This window comes from Falco rusticolus, chromosome 5, assembly GCF_015220075.1.
Source record: "Falco rusticolus isolate bFalRus1 chromosome 5, bFalRus1.pri, whole genome shotgun sequence".
Classification (NCBI taxonomy): Eukaryota; Metazoa; Chordata; class Aves; order Falconiformes; family Falconidae; genus Falco; species Falco rusticolus.
Genome location: NC_051191.1, coordinates 76,017,581 through 76,040,101, shown reverse-complemented (window position 1 = coordinate 76,040,101; position 22,521 = coordinate 76,017,581). Strand labels below are relative to the sequence as shown.

The 22,521-nt window shown below is 35.8% G+C and overlaps 1 protein-coding gene across 1 annotated transcript in view; it reads left to right on the top strand.

Annotated features, from left to right (window-relative positions):
• The window catches only part of ARFGAP3 (ADP ribosylation factor GTPase activating protein 3), a 35,904-nt gene extending 14,174 nt beyond the window's left edge, over positions 1 to 21,730 (top strand). The window contains exons 6-16 of the mRNA XM_037388114.1: positions 1,281 to 1,368; positions 1,755 to 1,811; positions 3,517 to 3,563; positions 5,767 to 5,909; positions 9,566 to 9,691; positions 10,258 to 10,380; positions 13,477 to 13,614; positions 14,790 to 14,913; positions 15,901 to 15,991; positions 19,805 to 19,926; positions 20,611 to 21,730. Of these exons, the coding sequence (XP_037244011.1) occupies positions 1,281 to 1,368; positions 1,755 to 1,811; positions 3,517 to 3,563; positions 5,767 to 5,909; positions 9,566 to 9,691; positions 10,258 to 10,380; positions 13,477 to 13,614; positions 14,790 to 14,913; positions 15,901 to 15,991; positions 19,805 to 19,926; positions 20,611 to 20,628 (1,077 nt within the window). The 3' untranslated portion in view covers positions 20,629 to 21,730. The remainder of the gene's footprint in view (positions 1 to 1,280; positions 1,369 to 1,754; positions 1,812 to 3,516; positions 3,564 to 5,766; positions 5,910 to 9,565; positions 9,692 to 10,257; positions 10,381 to 13,476; positions 13,615 to 14,789; positions 14,914 to 15,900; positions 15,992 to 19,804; positions 19,927 to 20,610) is intronic.
• The last annotated feature ends 791 nt before the right edge of the window (positions 21,731 to 22,521 follow it).

Here is a 22,521-nt window from a genome sequence, read left to right as displayed (position 1 = left end):
GGGATGCTGAAGGATGAGAAAAGCTGTTATTTAAATTTAAAATTATTTTTTTCTTTTGTGACATTTCAAAATGTAATTTTTTTGTTCTATTTGTGAGGTTTCTAAAATGGTGCATTTTAAAGGGAAATTCAGCCTTTTTACTATTTATTTGTTTTATTTTAGGAACTTCTACTGCAGCCAATATTTGAATGTCTTATAAAAATATGTTTCAGTGTCTTTGAAACAGTGAAAGAGTGTTTACATTTTACAGACTGGGAAGATCACTGTGTTACTCAGAAATGCTCATTGCAAAGACCAAAAAAACCAGTTATTGTGAATTCTAGTCTAGTGTCTTCATCAGAAGATACCTGTCCCGAGAGCAGAAAAATAAATGTAGAATTTCTTTTTGCAAAAGGCAGCTTGGAAGAATGCTTGCTGTTGAGTGGGAAAAGCATAAACTGAGGCATGCTAATGAGAAGTTTAAGCAGAAAAGTGTAAATATTTTTGTGGTTGAGGACAAGAAGCAGGAACTTGATACAAACCCTCTTAAGAGACTGTATGGGTAGGATAAAGTTAATTTTCACAACAAATATTTTGGGTAGCTGCAAAGGCAAGGAGGTTAGAGACAAGCAGTCTGTGTATCTCAGGGCAGATTATTTGGGTATGGATGTTTTGAGAGAGATGTCAGGAGGTTTTGAGATTGAGATTTTAGGGAAGAATAAGTGTGAATTTACGGCAGTGGCACAGCACTGGTGGAAGAGATAATACTAAGTTGATATTGTTGTGACAAGGTCACAAACTGTTGTGTTGAGGAGGGTGTGTCTGAGGGAGGTGGGAGAACTCATCAGGAAGCCTTGGGAGAACTGCTCACAGTCAAAAATTGGAAGTGCAAGAGCTTAGCCTGGGGAGGAGGTTTGGTGATTATATGTAAATAAATGATCCCGATTTCCTCTACTGCCTTAGTGTTATGGGTGAAGACAATTAATAGCCAGCATACAAAAAATCTAAAGCACAATTAAAATGCATATTATGTTTTTGGATGGTAAACATACTGAAATTTCTGAGAGGGAAATACGAGCGCTCAGGAGTGGTTGGAAATCAGCTCACTTTTACTAAAGGTAGGCATTTCTTCTAAGTTTAATAACTGCCCTTCTGAGAACAGGTTTTAAACCTAGAAGCTGTAATCTTAAGAATCCAATATTACTAATCAGTGATGCTTTGGCAGTTTTTGAGCTTAGTGCTCATATTTATTTGTTGTATTCTATTTTGTGTGTGCATTTGATTTTGTAATTTTATTCAAGGCAAAGAATACAGAGTGGGTGTTATCAGAGCCAGAGCCAGTTTCTCTACAGCAGAAAACTTCAGAAAACATTCCAGAATGCTATGAAGGTATGAGTGATTCTTTGTTAACAATAAGCTGCGCTTTTTTAATCGTCTCTTTGTTTAGGCTCTTTTTACCCTACTTTAATAGCTAAATAAACAAACCATGCTAATAACACAAGAATTTTGGAGAGAGACTGTTTTTTAGAGAGGAACTTTTTAGAAGGGTTATGCTTGAATGTGTGGGACTGCATGTTCCTTTAATAATGTTTCATAGAAATCAAAAGTAAGATTTGATTCAAAAGATTTCAGATTAATCTTTAGGTGCCTGCTGCTCTTTTGTTAATGCTATGTGTATCAGGTAGTACCCAGAGTACAACGAGTTGTGTTTTGTTGTTTTAAGCATTCTAAAGAGCCTTCCGATATTCTTACCCTTGTTACTCATTATGTTTTAGGACCAGAACATGGACCAAGTGTTGATTGCCTTAGTACATCACCAAAAGCTGCATTAGGTAATGACTGTAAGCAGAAGATGATAGCGGCCAGTATAGTGTACTTAAATATCCATTTGTGTGAAGAATGTATGACTGGAAAGAGGTGTGGAATTATTACTTCAGTATCAGCGTACACAAATTAGTTGGAACATCTGAATTTGTGTTACAACTCCTCTTATTAAACAGTGTATTCCTCCTAAGAAATTAATTTTAGTCAGTGTTGTTCTGGTTTTATCTATTTTATCTTAGCTAACCTGATGAATTTAAATGCTACAGGTATCACACCTAATAAAGGTGACTATGTTTTACATCTCCTGTAAGACTGCTTTAGGTTCTGCATTTAAAGCACACAGGTGCAATAGAGCCTTGTGCTGTGATTAATGGCCTGTTATTTATGTTAAGCAAACACATCTTGTACTAAAAGGTCAGTCTTTCTATCTAGACATAGTTTTTATTCCTTGTAGTTGTAATCCAGTTATCTTCAATGTCCAGAATCTTAATTTGCTTAACACTGAAGAGTGTATCATATTATAAGTAAGTAAAAAAACCTTGAAGAAAATAGAATAGAATAAAATACATCAGAGATCTATGGTTTTGAGGATCATCCTGCAGGAACAGGTTTCTGAGAATAAAGAGTATTGATTCTCAGTAGCACAGTGTTAGTAAAGAAGTGGTGACTGTACTCACTCAGTACTTCAGGAAGGTAGTTTTGTATCACTGTTTCTATAGTCACTTGGTTTGGGGGTTTTTTTGAGAGCTGGAGACTAGGAAAAATAGCGAACCACATACACTTCCTGGTTTTCTCATTTGTATCTTTAACACATGTTCTCATAAAACAAATGCTTTTCTTGTTTGTTTTGGTCATCAACAAGATCTATCTTACGTGAAGCATTTCTGTCCTGTGTATGCCTGTTTCCAACTAAATTTCAGTTCAAAGCAGTTTTTCGGTACGTACAGGTATTCAATAGGAGTCGTTGATTGAAAACTTCTGATCGTAGGAGATTTACCCTGGCTTGGGGTAGCTGTCAGGAAGGCATAATACAGTGCCTTACAGCATGTAGTGAGTCCTATTAGGGTCTCATTAAAAATACCAAGATCAGGAGTTTTGTCAGACTTCATGCAGAGCTGAATGTAGGTTCATTTCTATGTTTCAAGATTTAGGACAAAGCATTAAGGCTTGAACTTTCAAACTTTATGTATAAAGCTAGACTCCCAATACCTAAGCAATTGAACATAGATAGAGTATGTTGTCACTTCTGATAATGCTTGTGAACTTGTTTATGATGATAGAGGTACGTTTTATCTGTGTTAAACGTAGTCAATACCTTTCTAGCCAGGAAACAACTCATCTTGAAAATGGTATATGGAATCAGGTGGACCTCTAGTCTGATTCAGAATAGGAAGTCCTGCATTCTTGGTCTATTTACTAGCAGGTAATCTACAACTGAAAACTGAGCTGTAATTTTATTCCTATTGTGCATTTGCAAGAGATACCATATCCTCAATAAGGCGCAGTTTCCTGCATTTTCTTGGAGACACTTACAGCTCCACTCCCTGTAGCTCAGTTTAGCATCTCAGTCTCTTAGTGTAGAAACTGTAATACTTCAAGGCATTGAAAATAAATTCCAAAAAATATTTTGAGGCTGATGCTGTGGAGATTATCTTCTGCAGTTCTGGAATTAATAAAATTGCATGTGAAGTAACGTACATTTAATCCTTGCAGAGAACACGACCTTCATAAAAAAGAAGCCAAATCAAGCCAAGAAGGGGGTAAGCGTATATAAATAATGCGTATTTTTAACTGTATTGTAGATCTCTGGAAATACGTAGATTGCAATATGGAAAGGTATCATGTAAGTTCACACTAAACAGTACTTGTACAGGTAACAATTTATGAAACTAAAATGGAAATGAAAACCATTTCTATATCAAAATGGCCAATGGTCTGTTTGAAAATGGGCTGTTGTTAAGATGAATTTGTCTAACAGGTTATTGTTATTATGTAGTAGAGTGCTTTAGATTTTTGGGTTGTTTTCTGACCTTGGATAAATTCTAAGTCTGTTTGCATGAATATAGTTCACTGAACTGGCTAGACTCCCACGTGTATATCTGAGTGTCATTTTCTCTGTACTGGCTGGACCTGAACAGTAGGTGATACTTTTTCAGAAATGAGTAAAATAAAAATGTCAAAGCATGTATTGATACCAAGGTCTGTATCCCACTTCTCTTTGGTTCTTTTCACAACCATTGTCCCTGCAACTGCGCTGATGCCCTATAACCTTTCTTCTCACTTGCTGATACTGGGTTGCAGGGCTTCTTCAGGCTTTCGCCTAAGTTAGTTGGCACTGAGATCTTTTTGTAGCAAATCCTGAAAACAGAGGGGGCTCCAACAGAACTTTTGAGTGGCTAAATAGGCATGTGTGGAACAATCTGTTAATGCAAGGTGAGTCTGAGACATTCAGATCTGTATTTCTGGAGTAGTCCTCATACCACACAGCAGTATGGTATTTGGTTATATAAGATAACTTGCAGCTGCATTCAATTCAAGGTAGTTTCAGGGTAGTTTACAGGTTTGTTTCTGTATGGGGTCTTAGCACTTTCTTAGGCATCTGGTCTCTGGAAAGAAGGCATGAGGAGAGTCGAGTATCAGAATGGTATTTCAAGGAACCTGAAAACTAAGACAGTTAAAATTAACTGAAGCTAGCTAGGAAAAGCCAGGTTTTGAATGTGTGGCTTTTGAGACCCAAGAAAATAATATTAGGCTATTAGGGTGACAATATGTTACAGGGAGTCACTTCTTTTGAGTTTGGACCATTGTTTGGCAAAAGATTGCACGTTTATTTGGAGCAGGTTGACTTAGATTGAGACCCATTATTTCTTGCTCCCACTAGAGGGCCCTAAATATGCAAGCGGAGTTTCTTCCTGTGTGTGTTACATGCAGGTATGTTCCCTTACAGTAAGAACATATCTGTGTTCACAGGTGCATGTACAGTTTGTGAACTGCAGTGTCAGAGCCTAAAACTGTATGTACGTAGACTTTAAAGCATTAAAAGTTTAAGATAAATGTATTGTGAATATTAACGATGCTGCAGTGTTGCAGGTGAGGAATTGAACACGGCAGCCTAAGAACAGCAGTTTGAGTGCTGTGCTACTGCCTGTATCAGCATCATTGTATCTATTCATAATCGTAGTATCAGCATCATTGTATCTACTCATATTTGTAGTATTCAGTGGTTTTAAAATCTTGGATAATCAGAATAAAAGAATCTGTATTCCTGTATTGAAGTACTATGAACTAGAAATAGAATTATTTTAAAAGAACAAGGGTAAAACTGGAACCTCTCAGCTGACCTGTTTATCTAAAAAAGTTTACAGTGCTTTGTGACATAAAAAGGCTAATCATGCATACATGTATATACAAAAGTTGTACATTGCTGTCCTACCATAAATCAGTAAATACCTATGTACATGTTTATTAAAAATATGAATAAATCAATACTTAATCTTAAGATAACACACTAGCACTGGCCAGTGAGAAATAATTAAAGAATATTTGCCACTTCTAAATAGAAATTATGAAATAAGTGAATAAGCACCAAATGGTTCCATAGCAACAAAGTGTATTATTTTATTCCTATGCAACAGAATCATTATTAAGAAACTAAAGTTGTACTATATATTATAATATTTATTTGAACATGCCAACCTCTGAACAATTAAAACTGTCATAGTTTTGTTATCCCATGATACTTGACTGCAGAGCTAACTAATTTTGTAAGACCTAGTAGGAGCATGTAGAGGGTCAAAACATGAAAAAATATTTTCTCTGCTGCAAACTTTCATTGTTGTTTGCGTACACTCCTTAACAGTATAGTGTTTGCTGTTGCTTTCAAAATTGACTGCGAAGTCAGTTGAAGTGATTGTTGCAGTTTTAATGTTGGGGCTTTTGTTTTTTGTTTTTCAATAAATCAAGCTTGGTGCCAAAAAAGGTTTGGGGGCACAAAAAGTGAGCAGCGAAAGCTTTAATGAGATTGAAAAACAAGCGCAAGCTGTAGATAAAATGAAGGAACAAGAGGATCTTCATAGCAGTAAGAAAACTGAGAAGCAAGAGCCACTGTAAGTATGAATTAAATATATAATGGTAAACCATGAAGCCTAATGTCATGATAGTGAAGTGGTTGTCAACATTTTAAATACTACCAGAGATTAGCTCATGCAAATAAAACTTCAGTTCTTGCTTTAAAAAAAAACACAAATGTGGCTGAGGTCGGCCAAACAGTCATTTCTCCTTTGCCTGTGTTTTTGCCATTCAGTATGTGTTTCTACAGTTGATGATTTATTGTAGAAGTAGCACAATGCTATCTTTAAAAATAACCGTATTTGACACAGAAAATGCGGAAACAATCTACTGATACATACAAACAAATGTAAAATACTTTGAATTTAAGTATTACCACAGAAGACACTTGCCTCTTGAACTTTCTTTGCCCCATGCTAGTTACCTAGTTTATTCTGTTTTGTAGTGAACTGAAGACTGTTTAAAACATGCAAATACTCAGCTTCATTTGGACTTACTGGTGAAGAGTTTCTATGCTGAAGGCAGTGGGTAGTTTTAAGTATGGCTAGAATTGCCTGTTTGTTTCAGCTGTTTTATACTGGAATGGCCTTAATTTTCACCAAAACCCTTTGAGTATTTTTGTCTGAGGCTTTGAATCTGTTAGTCCCAGTCCCATCTTAATTAATAAATACTCAGCCCTAAAGCTCAGAGGTTGCTGTTCCTGGTTCCTTCCACTACATTTCTCTGCTACATGTATTTGGTTTTAACATTTTGTTAGTTGTCATTACAATTAAACTATTAAATGGTTAGTGTACACTTTTTACTGTTGTAAAGCTTAATAGCCTCTCATGTGCTAAAGATTCATCATTTTTATAACCTATTGAGAAATTACTGAATTACTACATAATTACATAATCACTTGGAGCTTATGGTACCAAGCTAGTTGACCTGTAATCTCCTCCCTGCTCCTTTTGCTCACTTTTATGTAGCCTCTGCAGAAATGGATGTTTTGTGTGGATCAAAAATATCAATCACAAGGGGGTCATTTATTTTACCACAAAGTCATGCTTCTCAGTGATTGCAAAAAACTATCAGTACAGTGACTTAGAGGAACAGAGTAGTAAATAACAAGAAAAATGATCAGTCATTATTATTTTCCTTTAATGATGCTGTCTTTAATTATATAGTTCAGTTTGGTAGAAAGTCCCAAGCAATGATTCTGGTTTTGTGTCAGAAATGTATAAAACTCTGTAGATCCAAGGCACCTTTAGTATAAGGTTGCTGCAACCTTTCTGCAGTGGCCAGAACCTCCTAAAAATGTCTGCAAACATGAGGGGTGCACATAAACTTGAGTTTATAGGTCCAATCCCAGTAGAGGCATTATAACTGTATTTCCCTTGAGATTAACTTTTTGGATTTGTTAACTGTAGATGGCAGTATATACCAACGTTAAAGAAGCGTGAATATTTTTAAAATTGTATTTGCTTCCAACTGACTTTTATGGCAGTTTTAATTTTAAAATCTTGAGTAATGAGCTGTGGTAAATTCATTTAGTGTGGCTTTGTTATGTGGCAGGAACAGAAGCGATGCTTTTGTAGTCTAGTCCTAAGACTTAATATGTGATTTTATAATTGGTACAGATTTTCTTTATTTTCTGCTGTGCACTGACAAGAGAACAGATAACTGGAGTTACTTTAAAAATGATCAGTATACCTATTCGTTTTAATCAACAGCAGATAAGATTTTGATGTTCATAACATATTTCATAAGAAGGGCTCTAGTCTTTCTACTTAAAGTGCTGAGTAGATTTTATGAGTAGCAGTTTCAAATTGAATTTTAGAGAACATTTACAGTTGTCTGTGTAACAGTTGGTCCTAAACTGTAAGAATTGATTTAAAGCATCCCTGAACATAGTCTGTGTTTTGAAAGTACATTTTTCTGATTTTACTGGTTTCAAAAGTCATTCCACAGATGCATCCTGGTTTTTATCAGATTTTTATTGCTATAAGCATCTGAACATAAGAGGTACTGATGGTTTTTTTAGTTCTGGCTATGAGTCCTCTGAAAGCCCCAATCAAAGAATACCTAATCATCACAAGATTGAGATGGCTCTGTTCTTTTTTGAAATGCCTTGTCGGTGGGGGAGTGATGTCTCATTCCTTATAGCAGGCTGGTACCTACATCCCTTGTCTGTGAAGGAAGAAAACCAGATGCTATACCCCTTTTGTTCTAACAGATTTGGCTGCACAGCTCCTGTCTTGCAGGAGATGCACTAACTAGCAGGGTATGAACTTTGGCAGGAATGTCTTGTACTCTTGGTTAAAGTTAAGTCAGTATGCTTATTGGACCAGAAAAAAATCAAGCCGGGAAGAGCCTGTTTCAGTAATCAAATAGTTAGGAGACACACTGGAAGAAAATACTCCTTTGTCAAACACTTGTTTGCTTTTCATTCCTGCTTCTGCACAAAGTTAGAAGGGTTTTCAGACTTGGTACTTCTTTTCTACTTGCAGCATGATGTCTACCAGCAGCATTCTACATCTCATTCATCTTTCTTCTGATAGTGTTCGTTTGTACTCTATGCCAGTCAAAACTTACGAATTAAAAAATAGCTGCATTACCTATCAGAATTACTATTTGTGTCCCTTTTAACCTGATGTTAAATTTAAGCAGCGTTTCTACAGTTCTGTGATCAAGATTACAAACCTCTTTCTGCTACACTGGAATTACTGGGAAATAGTTAAGATTATTTTGAGATATAGGAAGGTTCATGGCATCTCAGAAATACAGCTGACTACCTGAACTGTGAGGGTGTTTCAGATGACAAAATGGGTTGTCAGCTGTGCAGAAAATGCTAAGTTTTGGATGCTTCAAAGTTTCCATACTACAGAACATATTCCATTTTGGGAGTACAAAGACTCTCCCCTCTTCTGAGACACCTTTTTGGGCACAGGGAAGGGCAGCATCCATAAAGAAGTGTGGTCTACCTCTAGCACTTGTCTCAAGAGTGTACGTAAATGTCGTATTGAGTATGGATTCAATGTTTGCCTGAGAGAGCCCCTTCAAGGACTTTCAGTGAGACAGTTTCATGAAGTCAAAAATAGATGGTTTATTGGGGCAACAGATAAACCAGATTCGGGATTGATGTTGATAAATACACTTATTGTGTTAGCGCTAAATATTTCAAAGCTAGCTAATAATCAATGAAGAATTCACCCAGTTATCAGTGGTAGCAAGTGTTAAAACTGTTTAGGAGCATGAAGGGGACAAAGCAGGGCCAAGATGCTCTTTAGGGGGAAACATTACTAGTATTACATCATGAATGCCGCAGTACTGTAGTATGTTAAAGTCGGATAATTTTGACAGTTATTTGGTATCACATAGAATGAGGACTGTGGAAAAAAAGACTTTTTCATGTTGACTTAAAGGTGATGCAAAACTGTGTCCTGAACTTTAGCAGTTGCATGTTGGACATTTGTTTTGAAAAAGACTACCTCCTCATACACAGACTGGGGTGCCATTCAGACAGTCTTCTCTACTGGCTTTCTCCCATCCTTATAGTTGGAATTTAATCCAATTAATAATAAATATTTTCAGTAAGCACAGAACATAAAAAATACAGTGCTACGGTATATATTGTTAATTTTCTACCAGTAGTATTGGATTGGGTATTCAGTGTAGCATTTTATAGTTATGTTAAACGTGTATTTTGTTCTAGCATATCATCTTTACGGTTGGCCTACAAAGATCTTGATATTAAAACAAGAGAAGAAAAGTTAAATCTGTCTGATAAGAAGAAACATGAATTGGAGAGACTGGGCATAGGATTTGGCAGCAAAAGAAGGTATGTGAGATTCTATTTAAAGCACACTGGGGCTGTATGAAACCATCCTTCATTTTGCTTAGGAAATGAAAAAATATACTAAAATGTGTTATGGAAACTTCATATCATCAAAGAACCAAGTATTTGTTGGGGGAAGGGGCAGGATTGCTTCTGATAGATTTAAGTTCTAACCTGCCAGACAGGTGTTAACTTAAATCATAGGAAGCCTGTAGGGTGTTTGACTTTTCTAGCTGACTGTGGGGAAGGTAATCAGCATGTTTTCAGAGAACACTACCAGCCTAAGTATAGTCTGTCTTTTGTAAACCAAAACCCCCAAAAAGTCACATGGCTGTGTTTTCCAGCTGTTGGAATGATCTCTGTTCGGAAGTCCTGTCACTACCTCAGAGAACTACAGCTGAGTTTTCCAGGGTGCTGCTTTTTTTCTTCTTTGTTCCTTTCTTCTTCTATGTTTGTATAGCTTGGGCTTTATCAGCAAGCTTCAGAAATGAGATTTGAGCTTTCATTTCTGTTTTTAGGATATGATCTTGGTCATATCCTTTACATACTTTTTTTCTTCCTGTTTCTAGTGGTATTTCTCACTCGGTCACCTCAGATATGCAAACAATAGAGCAGGAAACACCTGCAATTGCAAAACCGAAGAAAAAGTACACCGATGATGTAGAAGACTCCTATTTCTCTTCTAGTTCAAGGTAGTGTATAAGGTTTTTATTTTGAGTGGAGGTAGAAGTAGATGCAAGTTAAATATTCAAAAAATACTCAATATATTTGGAACTTAAGATCAAAACGGGGCAATTGGACATACCTACATACCTAGCATGTTTTCATCAGACATCGGAATTGGAAAAGTTGTGAAATAGTTGACCTTACCTTGATGACAGGTGTATTTATACAGAAGAGGAATTACTTTTTCTGAGGAGAAGGCAGTCTGAATTATGTGTTTACAGATTTTATCTTGTTCAGGGTGTGTGCCATATAAGCTTTTATTTGCTGTATACCAAATCCAGTGAATTTTTTTGCAGAATGACTTGTGTTTGTTGCGTTTTGTTTTTTTTTTTCTTGTGGTACTGTCTTCAACTTTCATTTTAGAATTAAACAAGTATTAAAGTCCGCTACTAGATACACTACAGTTGCATCAGTCTTTTAACACATGGACGCATGTCAAAATGCAAAAACTTAAATCTTTTTTGAGGTATGGTGTGTCGGATGTATGGTGTATTGGACATACTGTGTAGATGTCTGCAGTCTTATTTGATAGACTTCTATGTATTTGAACATAAAATGTAAGCAAAAAATAATTGATGAATTCTTCATCAGAGTATGAATACAATGCAAATTATAAAACACTGCTGTTGCAAAGGAGCAGAAAAATAATTAGTCCTACAGGCACTAATTGCAGTGAAGCAGCTGTTTCTGGACTGGTGGATAGAAACAGGTGTTGCTTTTATAAAATGCCTTTATTGAATTACTACCACAGAAACATGAAAAATTGTACCTAATTACTCATAGACAGGCAAATAAAAACACAAAGGCTTTTGTGTCATTCCTTTGTAGTGTAATCAGTAGTGGCAGAAAAATAAAAGTACCACATAAATGGCAGCAGTCTTGTGAAAGAAAACCTGTCATTTCAGTGCCTCCCTATTTGTTCCTTGCAAAGAACTGTTACTGCTCTCAAATTATTCATAAGCTTACTAGCAGGCAAAGGATAAATTATAGAAGAGGCTTTTTAATGTGTTTTGGTTCAGTAACTAGAAGATAAATTGTAACCTAGCGGTTCCTGGTTCTTGTTCTAGTTATAGCGACAGTAGAATCTAATTGGAGTTGGTATACAATTTCATTCTCTTTAAAGAAAGTATAAAATCAGGTTGTTGGGCTTAGTAAGGTTTGTAAGTTGGTTATCATCCTTTATTCCAAGCTGTGACTTTGAAATAGAGGTAATTTAGTATCATCTTAGTGTATGCCCAAAAGCAAAATAATCATGCTGGGTATTAGAGTGCTGGTAGGTAGTCTGTAAGTTAAGAAAGCTAAATGTCTCAAGGTTTGGAGATATAATTGAAGCCTCTCAAAATCCTTGGATTTTGATTTTTCTTTTTGCTACAAATAATAAAATCTTTATCAATATAACAGTGTAAAATTTTATTTTCTATTAAATGCAGCTTCTCTTTCTCCCTTCTCCCTGCACTGAATACTGAAGAAGTTTTTGCAAGGTTATGAAAATCTGAGAAGGAAGGAGAAAATCAGTTATTTTATTCAAAACAGCTTTTGTAGCACCTGCCACATCCCGTGGGTTTGATGGGCATTGTGAGCTTGGATATATATGCATACATCTATATACATATATATGTATGTATAAACACCTTGTTTGTTGTTATAGATCCATAATGAACTTAAGATTTCTGTGGCTTCTTTTTGTCTGTCAGGAGAGAAGGGGAGAGACTCCTGCTTTTTGTAGAAATTCATTCCAGATCTGTCCCTGCTATTTTCCATGTGCAGCGATGGGAGATTTTGCTGCTGAAGGTGTCACATTTCTCATAAACTGCAAAAACAAGTATCCTGCCTATTTATAACACAGACGTGGAGAACATTTTTTTTTAGAGTGCTTTTCACAAAGCACAGACGCAGACATTAATATGCCATGCTTGTTCTACCAAATTATTCCATTCTGATAGCCTCATGTCATTTTAATCATATTATTCCATATCCTGGTCATATCCAAACTTTAAGAAATAATTGCCCTTTGTGGTTAAATAAACTTCATCTTTGGCATTTTGATAGTTTTATTTTTTCCAGATGTTTTCCATGTATGTTTAGATATGTGTAGATAAAGCGGAGAAGGAAACAACAAACCACCAGAACTGACAAACATGCTTCATTTTTTTTCCTTTTCTTTCTGTTTGTGTTTTCCCTGTAGTTTTGATACACAAGGTAAGATTGTCTTATTAAGACTCACTTTTAAGAAATAGGTTCGTTAGCATTGTTTTAATAAAGCTTGTTACAAAACTCAGAGGTACTTAATATTTGTATTAAAAAAATACACAGAGCCAGACACAAGGGTTTTCCTTACTGTTCTGAGCTATGTTTGTTGGTGCCTCAGAAAATGGGAGCAGATTCTCTGCTAGCACGGGTTACAGATTAACTCACATGGAACTGTAAGGTTAGCCACTCTCAGCCCCTTAGTTACTAAACTTTGCCCCATGTGGAACCATAGCACAGCTGAATGCCATGGGTAGTTAGGTGCTGTTGGATCTCTGCAGCGTTCAAAGTGCCTGGGAAGTTGTGGTGGCTTTTTTCATAGCTGATGTCTTAGCATGGAGTATCAAGAGCACAAGGCTTTTATGAGCAGACTACCTTGTAGAGTCATCGTGGTTCCTTGCTTGCAGGGTCCATCCTGAAGTTTTGTTAGGGTTGCTCTTAAACCAGCCAGGTATCTTGACAACGTTCTTTCCAGTGTTTTGCCTGACACTAAAGGAGATGTAATACTTTGAAGTAATGAGAACTTTGCTGGTTTTGATAGGACTGTATCTTTCAGACAGTCTACTGCATATTCATGAGCATATCCAGCCTAAAGAAAGGCTGAACTTTTCAGTCACTTAAATACATGTGTAAAAAATGAAAATTCAATTGGATTCAACTGTGCAAAGATTCTAACCAACATTATGCAATCCAGATTATTCGCTGACAACTATCATTGTGCTGAAAACTTACTTGCTAGTGAACACCTACTATAACAATATTTATCTAACAGTGTAAAGTTTCTACTTTTTCAATACTTTTTTCTCTTATTTTAGGTACTATGATTCTTCAGATTTGAGGAGCAGCACTTTCTCTAAATGGGATGACAATTCAGACTCCTTTTGGAAGAAAGAAAACAATAGTAGAGATGTTGATGTAATGTTAACTTCAAAAAGTACAGGATTTTCAGACAGGTATACCAAGACCTAACTGGTTTTTGTACAGAAAGTCCAAGCTAGTTAATACCATTTGAGTCCTGGTCATAGTAGTGGGATTTTTTTCAGTTTAGAAGGAGAATTTGGCTGTAACTTTCATCAGCAGTCAAGGGACTTCCTGGATGAATGTCTTCTGTAAGCTGAATTTCCTGTTTACATTTTAAGCACTCATTTGTTTTGTTCAGTGCTGTGCAGTATATGTACTGGAGGTAATTTCACAAGCATTTCAGCAGGAAAAGTAGTAGACAAAAGATGTGGAAAGAAACTCAAATATTTGCACTCTTCTGAGAGCGTACGTACTTTACTTGCTTTGTTTATCGCATAATGAACTAAGGAGAACCTGGTTATCAAATGAAACTGTAGGGTACTCAGCTTTTAGGATGGAGGTACTGAAGTTACTTCTGAACAATGGGTCTAAGTGTTGTGATGATAAAAAAATGAATTTGTTTCTTCTTTGACAAGTGTGTTTTTATCTTTGAAATCAAGTGGAAAATGTAAGGATGTGGGGGTTTGTGTGTTCGGTTGGTGTTTTCTGCTTCTGTTCTCTACTTAAAACTGTGTTTTTCATTTACCTGTAAAATGCAGGTTGTGCATTTAACTACAGTATTTTTTTTAAACACAAACCATGTTGTTTCCTAAAGAGTGGACCAGTGATGCATACTATATAAAATAGAGGGCCGTGTCCACAACGCTATTACTTCCTTATTTGAGTACATTTACTTGAGGTGCAAGACAGTGACAGTTCAAAGGATGTTACACCTTTTTGTGCTATTACATTTAAATCTGAATTTCACTAACATTGTGGTTTGGCTTTTTTGAGGTTTTGTAGAAATATTCTGTCCTTGTTCACATAATTTAGCTTGCTTTTTAAATTAACTTTGAAAATAAAGATTCAAGATTAAAGGATTTGAAATACTGTAAGTTCACCATCTTTTAAAACTGTCGCTGAAATTTTATTCACTGCTGTGTCAACTTAGTAATCTGAATTTCTTTATCCTGGGTTGATACTGGTCTGATTTTTATCTTTTAAAAAAATCACAATTATACTTTTAGGCTTCACAAAGCAAAGACGATAGTGCTTCTTATTTGATTTATTGCATTTGGTTGTGATGTAAATAAGTTACACTCACTAATGCAAGTTATTTTTCTTTCAGGCCTGCATCTCGTCGTAAACCTGAATATGAACCATCTTTAAACACAGATGAGGCACAAAAAAAATTTGGCAACGTAAAAGCAATTTCATCAGACATGTATTTTGGAAGGCAAGATCATGCTGATGTAAGTAAAAAGCAATGATAAATATTTTTGAATGTTACAATATTCTTTGACTATAAACATGGTGTTCTTGTGTAAAGAGAAGACAATAAATAATTAAATCGGTAGAATTAGTAAGCTTATAGAATTATGTCCCAATTGTTTGATAGAAATGTACAAGTATCTGATAACTCTGATAGTATTTCATTTTAAGGAGTTGGAGCTGCAAGTAGGACCTTACCTCCAACATCATTCTTCTCCGACAGAAGTGATAGGCTGTGATTCAGCAGTCTTTATTTTTAAAAAATCAACCTGATGCTGGGTGAAGGCTTACTTAATTTGTTCTAAATACCCAAACTGATGCCAACAAACTGTTCTTAAAACATCTGTCCCCTCTGTATTTATTACATGGAAACATTGTTGCTATTGTAAGGCTAACTAAGCAGATAAATTGTTCAGCAAATGACAATTGAATCAGCCTAGAAATAAAAACCAGATTAATAGTATGTTGCGGTTAGGACATGAGGGATTATTTTAAAAAAATCTGGTTTTAATGGAGAATTAACAATGTAAAGAGTAATGTAAAAAAATACAATCAGTGTATTATCATTCCCAGGGATTTCAGAAAGTTACATTAAAAGCATCATGTGATTAGAAGGGTTAACATGATGCTAACTGCAGTGCTTTTTCCTTATCCTTCCCAGCCACTCCATTTCACATTGTTTAGTGGTTGTTCCTATTGGTTGCTTAGTTTTTCAGCAGTTTTAGGGTAGCTGGCAGTGAGTAAGCCTGTTGGTGTTGGAATGGTAAATGTCACTCTTTGATCAACTGAAGTAAGTTGAGATGATGCAAACTCACACTGCCTAAGACATGTGTAAACTACTAAATGGGAACAACTTTCAGAACGGTCGACTTCAGCTGGATTTGTATGTTCTAAAACTGTATATAATTATCTGACATGACCTCGAAAGATGATAGCGTACTGTACAATACTTCTCAATTATTTTCTAGTATGAAGCAAGGGCTCGACTAGAAAGACTTTCTGGAAGCTCATCTATAAGTTCAGCTGACTTGTTTGAAGATCAGAAAAAGCAACCATCAGGTATGTATTGAACCGAGTGAGAAACTGTGTCATGCAATGTATTCATGCTCCCGTACTCTGCTTCTAGTTACAGCATCAGCTAGCTGCCACCATATTCTGCGTGAAGTGTGCAAAGTGCAGTACCTGTTGGTATCACTAATAGGTTAAACAAATCTAACAGGTGTAGTCATTATTTTTAAAAAAATATTAATTTCTTAAATACCGAGTTCTGAGTTTTCAGTTCAGGAAGTTCAGTATTTTATACTGGGTTTTTAATGTGATTTATTGCAAATAATAGACTATATTGTAAATAATTTTTTCAAAGGAAACCTGTAATATCTTATTATAAAAACAAATAAGGTAACACCTAATACTGACTATCAGGTAGGGGTTTTGATAAGTTACTGTAAGTAACTTACTTATATATGTGAAAACAACTGTCATAACATCAAATCTAAGAATAATCTTTAATAAAATGTGAGTGGCCTTGAAATTCCCATGTAATCTGTTGAATGGCATATCATTCAACAAGATAGCTGCTTCTGACACTGGTCTTGCCAAATTACTAAGGAAGTTTTTCGATTGGTTTGTCAGTTTAAAAGATCTGTTGGAGTACCTTACATTGGAGAGGATAGTTCATCCCGTTAGAAAGGAAGAAGTATTAGATTGGATTGACTGAAAAGTAGCCCCTTAGGCTGTTGAAAATCTCTCCATGTTTTCTTTCCAACACCCTTTTTGGATAGTACAATAAAGTGAAATAGAAAAGATAGGAAATACTGGAACATTTTTTATTGAATTGATCAGTTGGGTTTCATTTTTTAACTTGTGAGGAAGTGGAAAAAAAAGCATTACTGAACTTGAAATCTGTGAGTAATTATATAAGTCGGCTGGAAAAGCAAACAGTATGCAGCATCTGATTTTACTTTGGGAAAGTTGGAGGGAAAAAAGAACATGTGACTATTGAGTTTTGATCCCCTGAAAGCAAGTTTTGAATACACTGGCTAGTAGAGAAATAGCTCCTGTTACCAGTTACTTAAGCTGGATTTTAGTAATTTGAAATGTAAAGCAAAAAAAAAAAAAAAAAATTAAGGAGGGGAGGAGACATAAAGCAGGAATTGCAGCAATTTACTTCAGCCATTTGAAATAGTATTTGCAACTTGTCATACTTATGCTTAAAAAAGATGTGGGGAACATCAGAAAGAAACATCACTTCTTTGCTTAATTTGTAAACTATGTTTTCAATAGTACATGGGATTGTGATAACAAATATTTTGTTATCTACCTATTATTGACTTTCTTTGTCCTTTTTCTTTAATTTTTTAGCACATAAATGATTTTGTATGGAATTAATTTTTCCTTTAATTTGTATAATATGTGTGGGGCTTTTACACAGTAATGAATAAGGGAATGAACTAGGAAAGTATAAATATAAGTTAAAGATGGGGCAAATTGTGTGATGTGTGTGTGTATATATATATATGAATTTGCCTTCCTATTTACACATACGTATATATGTGATAAAATTCTCAACTGTATTCTGAATAAGGGTACTTATAGGCAATTATATCATGTTTTCTATGTGTACGTGAATTGTGCACGCATGATCATTCATCACTGACCACCTGAAAAGGTTCTTGGGGCTCGTGAGGGAATGCAGAGATTCTGAATAATGGGATAAAAAATACCTGCCTGCGACTCAAGGTGACTCTCTGTGACTGGCATGTAACCCAACAGTAAATTTAAAGTTATATTACGAAGACTAAACTTATGCTAAATTTTGTGGGTTGATAACTGCTGGAGAATAATAGTGAGGGAAAAATACACCAGGAATTATTAGTTTGTATGTTATAAATTCACCCTATATTTGGTCTACAGAATCTTTCTTTCCTTTGTGTCTTTCTGTTACACAACCCACCCCAAAGACTATCTTTTGACAGTGGCCCTTCTTGAAGAAGTTCTACTGCACGGATAGCTTGTCTGGTGTTGAATTAATGCCAAGGTTATCATTAGTTCCATGAAATAAAGGTAATCGGGAGACTGAAGACTGGCAATAAAAATGCTGCTGTAATTCTGGGGTTCTTGCCAGAACAAAATGTCCTTTGAATCTAAAGTTGTTTTTATGAGCACTGCTGAGATTTTAGGGTAGAACAGGTTTGGGGTGCTTGCTTTTTTGTAAATAGCTCCTACAGCATTCTGTACAAAAGGAGGGCTGCAGGAAGACACTTTCACTTTGCATCATTTCAGACCTTGTGAGAGGTGGCGTATCAGATGGCTGACTTGTAGATGCTGATTTTGCAGGAAATCACAGGAAATCAGTTGCTTTCCTGTGTCATTTACAAGAAGTTTTTCAGATGACCATACGTAACCAGAAAAACATGAGAAAATTCATGTGGCTGAGAAGTGATTAGAGCTTTTCTCAGGTTATTTATATCTGCAAAATTTGTTTCCAAGACTCTGACTTTAATAACAAAAATGCTGACGCATTTGATAGGTGGAACAGATTGTAAGGAAGTCAAAATTACAGTTCAGAAATAGGGCTGTCTCAGCGACAGTGAATTGTTGAAAATAATATATAAATAAGTGTGCATTGTAGAAACAGCTGCTATCCGGCTTTAAAGAATGGAGTGGGAAGCTCTCTGAATGTGGCTATGCATCTGCCACTATGAACCAGCCACCTAGCCTAGGAAAACCAAATTATCTACAGTAATGTCTTTCTCAGCCTGCTGACAAGGCAGGTGCCTTCAGTTTCCCATGACAAGAGAGCTGCAGGTTCCCTCTGTCTTCCTCCTCCACCCCTGTTGAAAAAGAGGAGAAGGAAGGGCTGCCTGTGTGTAGCCATGTCCTGTACGGAGCTGCGGTCAGAAGTGTTACAGTTGTGCAGGTTGTGGAGTCTGTAGCTGGACGAGCTTGTCCGAGGGTCAGTAACAGCTCACAAGTCACCAGTTGTGCCCCGGCTGGTCAGAGCTATCCGTTGGCTACGAGTCTAAATTCAGGCTACAGATTGCCGGCTCCGTTTTGGAAACGATCTGTTTGGGGATGTTTCCCCTCAGCAGCTCCATTTATTCCTGAGATCATAGTTCTGTGAATCTGTTACTGCCCTTTGTGCCTCTTACAGCATCAGGTATTTAATATTAAGGTGTGCCAGTAACCCCTTTCACAGAGAGCGGGTGTTTGTTAACATGTTAGTACTTATCACACAGTTAGTTTTGAAACATCTTTAATTTCTGTTATCTTTAGGCTTATACTTTCCGTAACAGCAGTAGAGCTAACACTGGCTGAACTTCAGTGGCCTTAAGGAAGGCGGGATTGTCAGCTTTGTTTCAGACTTTCAAAACTTACTTACCTTTACTATCATTTCTATAGAATTTTCCAAGCCTCAAGATTTAGTAATGCAAAATATGTCTATATATACAGCATGTAAAACACACCTATGCATGCACACAAGTTGGGTTCATCACTTCAGCTGTCACTGAAGTACATTCATCTTCAAATTGCAAAGTAGTAACAGCTGTTCAGCATACAAGGCAAATAACATTGCAGCAGATTGAAAATGCAGAATAAATAATATATTATTCTAATTATTAATGTATTAGAATATATTTTTAATTGCTCAGCTGGGAATACAAAGTGTAGAAGATGATATTCTGGGTGGAATTACAAGCAATTAAAAGGAAGATGCATTTAAGAAATTTGAGATTTATGCCTAGTGTTTTTTACAGTGTCGATCAGACATTGGAATTTAGTAGTCCTAGTAGTATATTGTATTTCAGGGGGGAAAAAAGGCTGCTTTTAATATAAAATTATGTTTCCTCCTTGTGTGTGTTCTCCTTTTAGGAAGCTACAATATTACAAATGTCTTGCCTTCAGCTCCTGATATAGCTCAGTTTAAACAAGGAGTCAGATCGGTGGCCGGAAAACTTTCTGTACTTGCTAATGGGGTCATGACATCTATACAGGTTAGTAAAAATATTACAATATATTAACCATCAGTTAAAGCCTTTGTAGGGATTTAGTATCGTGGGTCCTGCCATTGAATCATCTTCAGGGAGAAAAGAATGAATTGGGGTTTGAGCTTTGTAGACCTCTTACGGTAGATAGACAGTAGATCTTTTAACAGATAAATCTGTAGCTGATAGCTCACCTTCCTTAGAATATCTTTTTTGCCTTTTCCCTTACATAGTTTATTTCTTTTCTTACAATTGAAACAAAAATTCCATTATGGAAGTGATTTGCTGTCACTATTTTGAAAGTAATAATAGTTCGTAACTCAGAATAGAATAGTTCATTTGAAAGGGACCATCGTCTAGCTCAACTCTTGTATTGACTCTTTAATTGACTTGACAGTAATAGCTTTGATCCGTGTTTGTGCACAAAATTAAGACAGTGTAAAGCGTGCTTGTGCTCCAGTTAGTTTGCATTTCCTATATGAGGTCAGTGGGAGCTCTCAGGTGTTTTAAAATCAGACTAATTATCCTGGATTATTAGTTGTGAACTCCAGTTCTTGGAAGTGCTGGTCAGTTTTCTTTAAGAATTTAACTACTGTTCATTTTACAAATGTAAGTAAAAACGAATTTCTTTCAACAGGAAACGTACTCATGTCTGTCTTTTGTCTTTTTTTTTTTTTTTTGTTACTTTTGTAGGATCGATATGGTTCATAACATCATTTGTATCAACATACTTAAGTACACTAAAGGATTTCTTTTCAGATACACAAGTAATCACAATGCTGATTTGGATGAAGGTTGCCTTAAGACTGCTGATGTTTTGTTTCAGCATATTTGTTTCCTTGTGCAGCTTTCTGGCTCAGCCATTTCTTACTGCTATTTCATCTTTACAGAGCAGAAATCTTGTAGCGACTTGTTACATTGCATATGCTTCCCCCATCCCTTACAGTCTTTTATTTCTTAGTGACCTTAATGTTAGATGTTGGAACCTTTATTTTATCACTGATTTGGCTGTGAGGCAGGAAGGAGAAAGAAGGGTGAATGTGTGTGTTGGAAATGGGGCTTCCTAACAGAAACCAGTGCAGTTGCATCCTTGCCTGCCAGACATAACCTGTCTTCAGACTGTCTTACAAGGTGTGGAGAAGAAAATGTAAATTAAGCATATGCTGAGGTGGTACTTAGTAGACTGTAGCAAAATATAGAATGAAGTTAAACCTGTGCTTGTCAGGAAGTAGAAGCTCTTGCAGTCATAAATTGATGTGCATTAAAATGATGGGGAATTAGTGTTTTAAAACAATATTCCTGCTAGAAAATTTTATGCTTAGATGTGAGGTATGGAAAAGACAAGATGTGGTATACTGAATAGTGGATTTCATCTTGTCATGGGAACAATCTATTTATTCCTAGTTTTGAAAGCTACAAAAAAATTGCAATATGGAATCCTTAAGTGCTTTTTACAAATATGTATTGTGTACAAATTAAAAAAAAATCAAAATATATAAAGGGCCTAATAGAGTAGTTAATTAAATACTTGTTTAAAAATGTTTAGAACAATCTTAGGTTTGTGATAAATTATGAAATATTGAATGGGGAAATAGTGGGGCTGTGTTTTAGACAGTCTAGAATTTATTGCTGATGACATCCTGTGTAAAAATGATGATGACCTTAAAGAAAAAAAAAACACCTCACAACCAAGAATGAGCTCAAGTTAATTCCATTCTGTAACTTTATTTCTTAATTCCACTTTGTAAACTTCTGATATCTAATAAAAACAATTGATATAAACTCATTTTTTAATTAAATTTCTATGTGCAGACACCAGTCTCCAGCTTTCTAAATACTACCATCTGTATTCTGTCTATACAATGGTCTGGTAAAATTAGCCTTTAATTTAAATTAGTGAAACTAGCTTTCTCATTAAATTGCTGTAGTGATGTAGAAATCAAAACATGAAGGCTAGGGTAGAGAATAAGCTATTCTACTGTTGTTGTTGTTGTGTTGAAATACAGTTAACAGTATAGCTGTATTTGGGTTTTAATTTCTAGCTGCCACTTATATCTAACTCAGTTCTGGCAACTTGCTCTTGCAGATGTTGCATTTAGATTTATTAATCCAACAGTGATCTTTCTTTTTTAAGAGTAGTACAAGATACGCATTTGTTCTGCTTAACTGCAGAGCATTACAATAAAAGACTCGCTTTGTTTTCTCCTTTCTCGCCCTATAGAGATGATTTTGCTAATATAACAAGAAAATGTACTGGTCGGGGCTTGCTTTGGTTTTCTTTAATTACAGGTAATGGTTCTCAGTTTTCAAACTACTTTACAGCTAAGTGTACACACATTAGTAAATTTATTACAAGTAATAAGTGGTCTGATTTTTCAGAGTTGTGAGATACCAACAGCATCCATGGACTTGCAGAAGAGCTGCTCCTCCAATAACTAGGCTACATATTTAGGCATTTGTGTATGGATGCAGTTGCTTAAACTAAGGCAGCGATGTATAACAAAATGTAGTTCTGTCCCCTCCTGTGGTTTCTCATATGTAACAATGTGTGTGAGATCACCTACACTGAAATAATTGTGTGCATTTTTAATGCATCATTGCAAA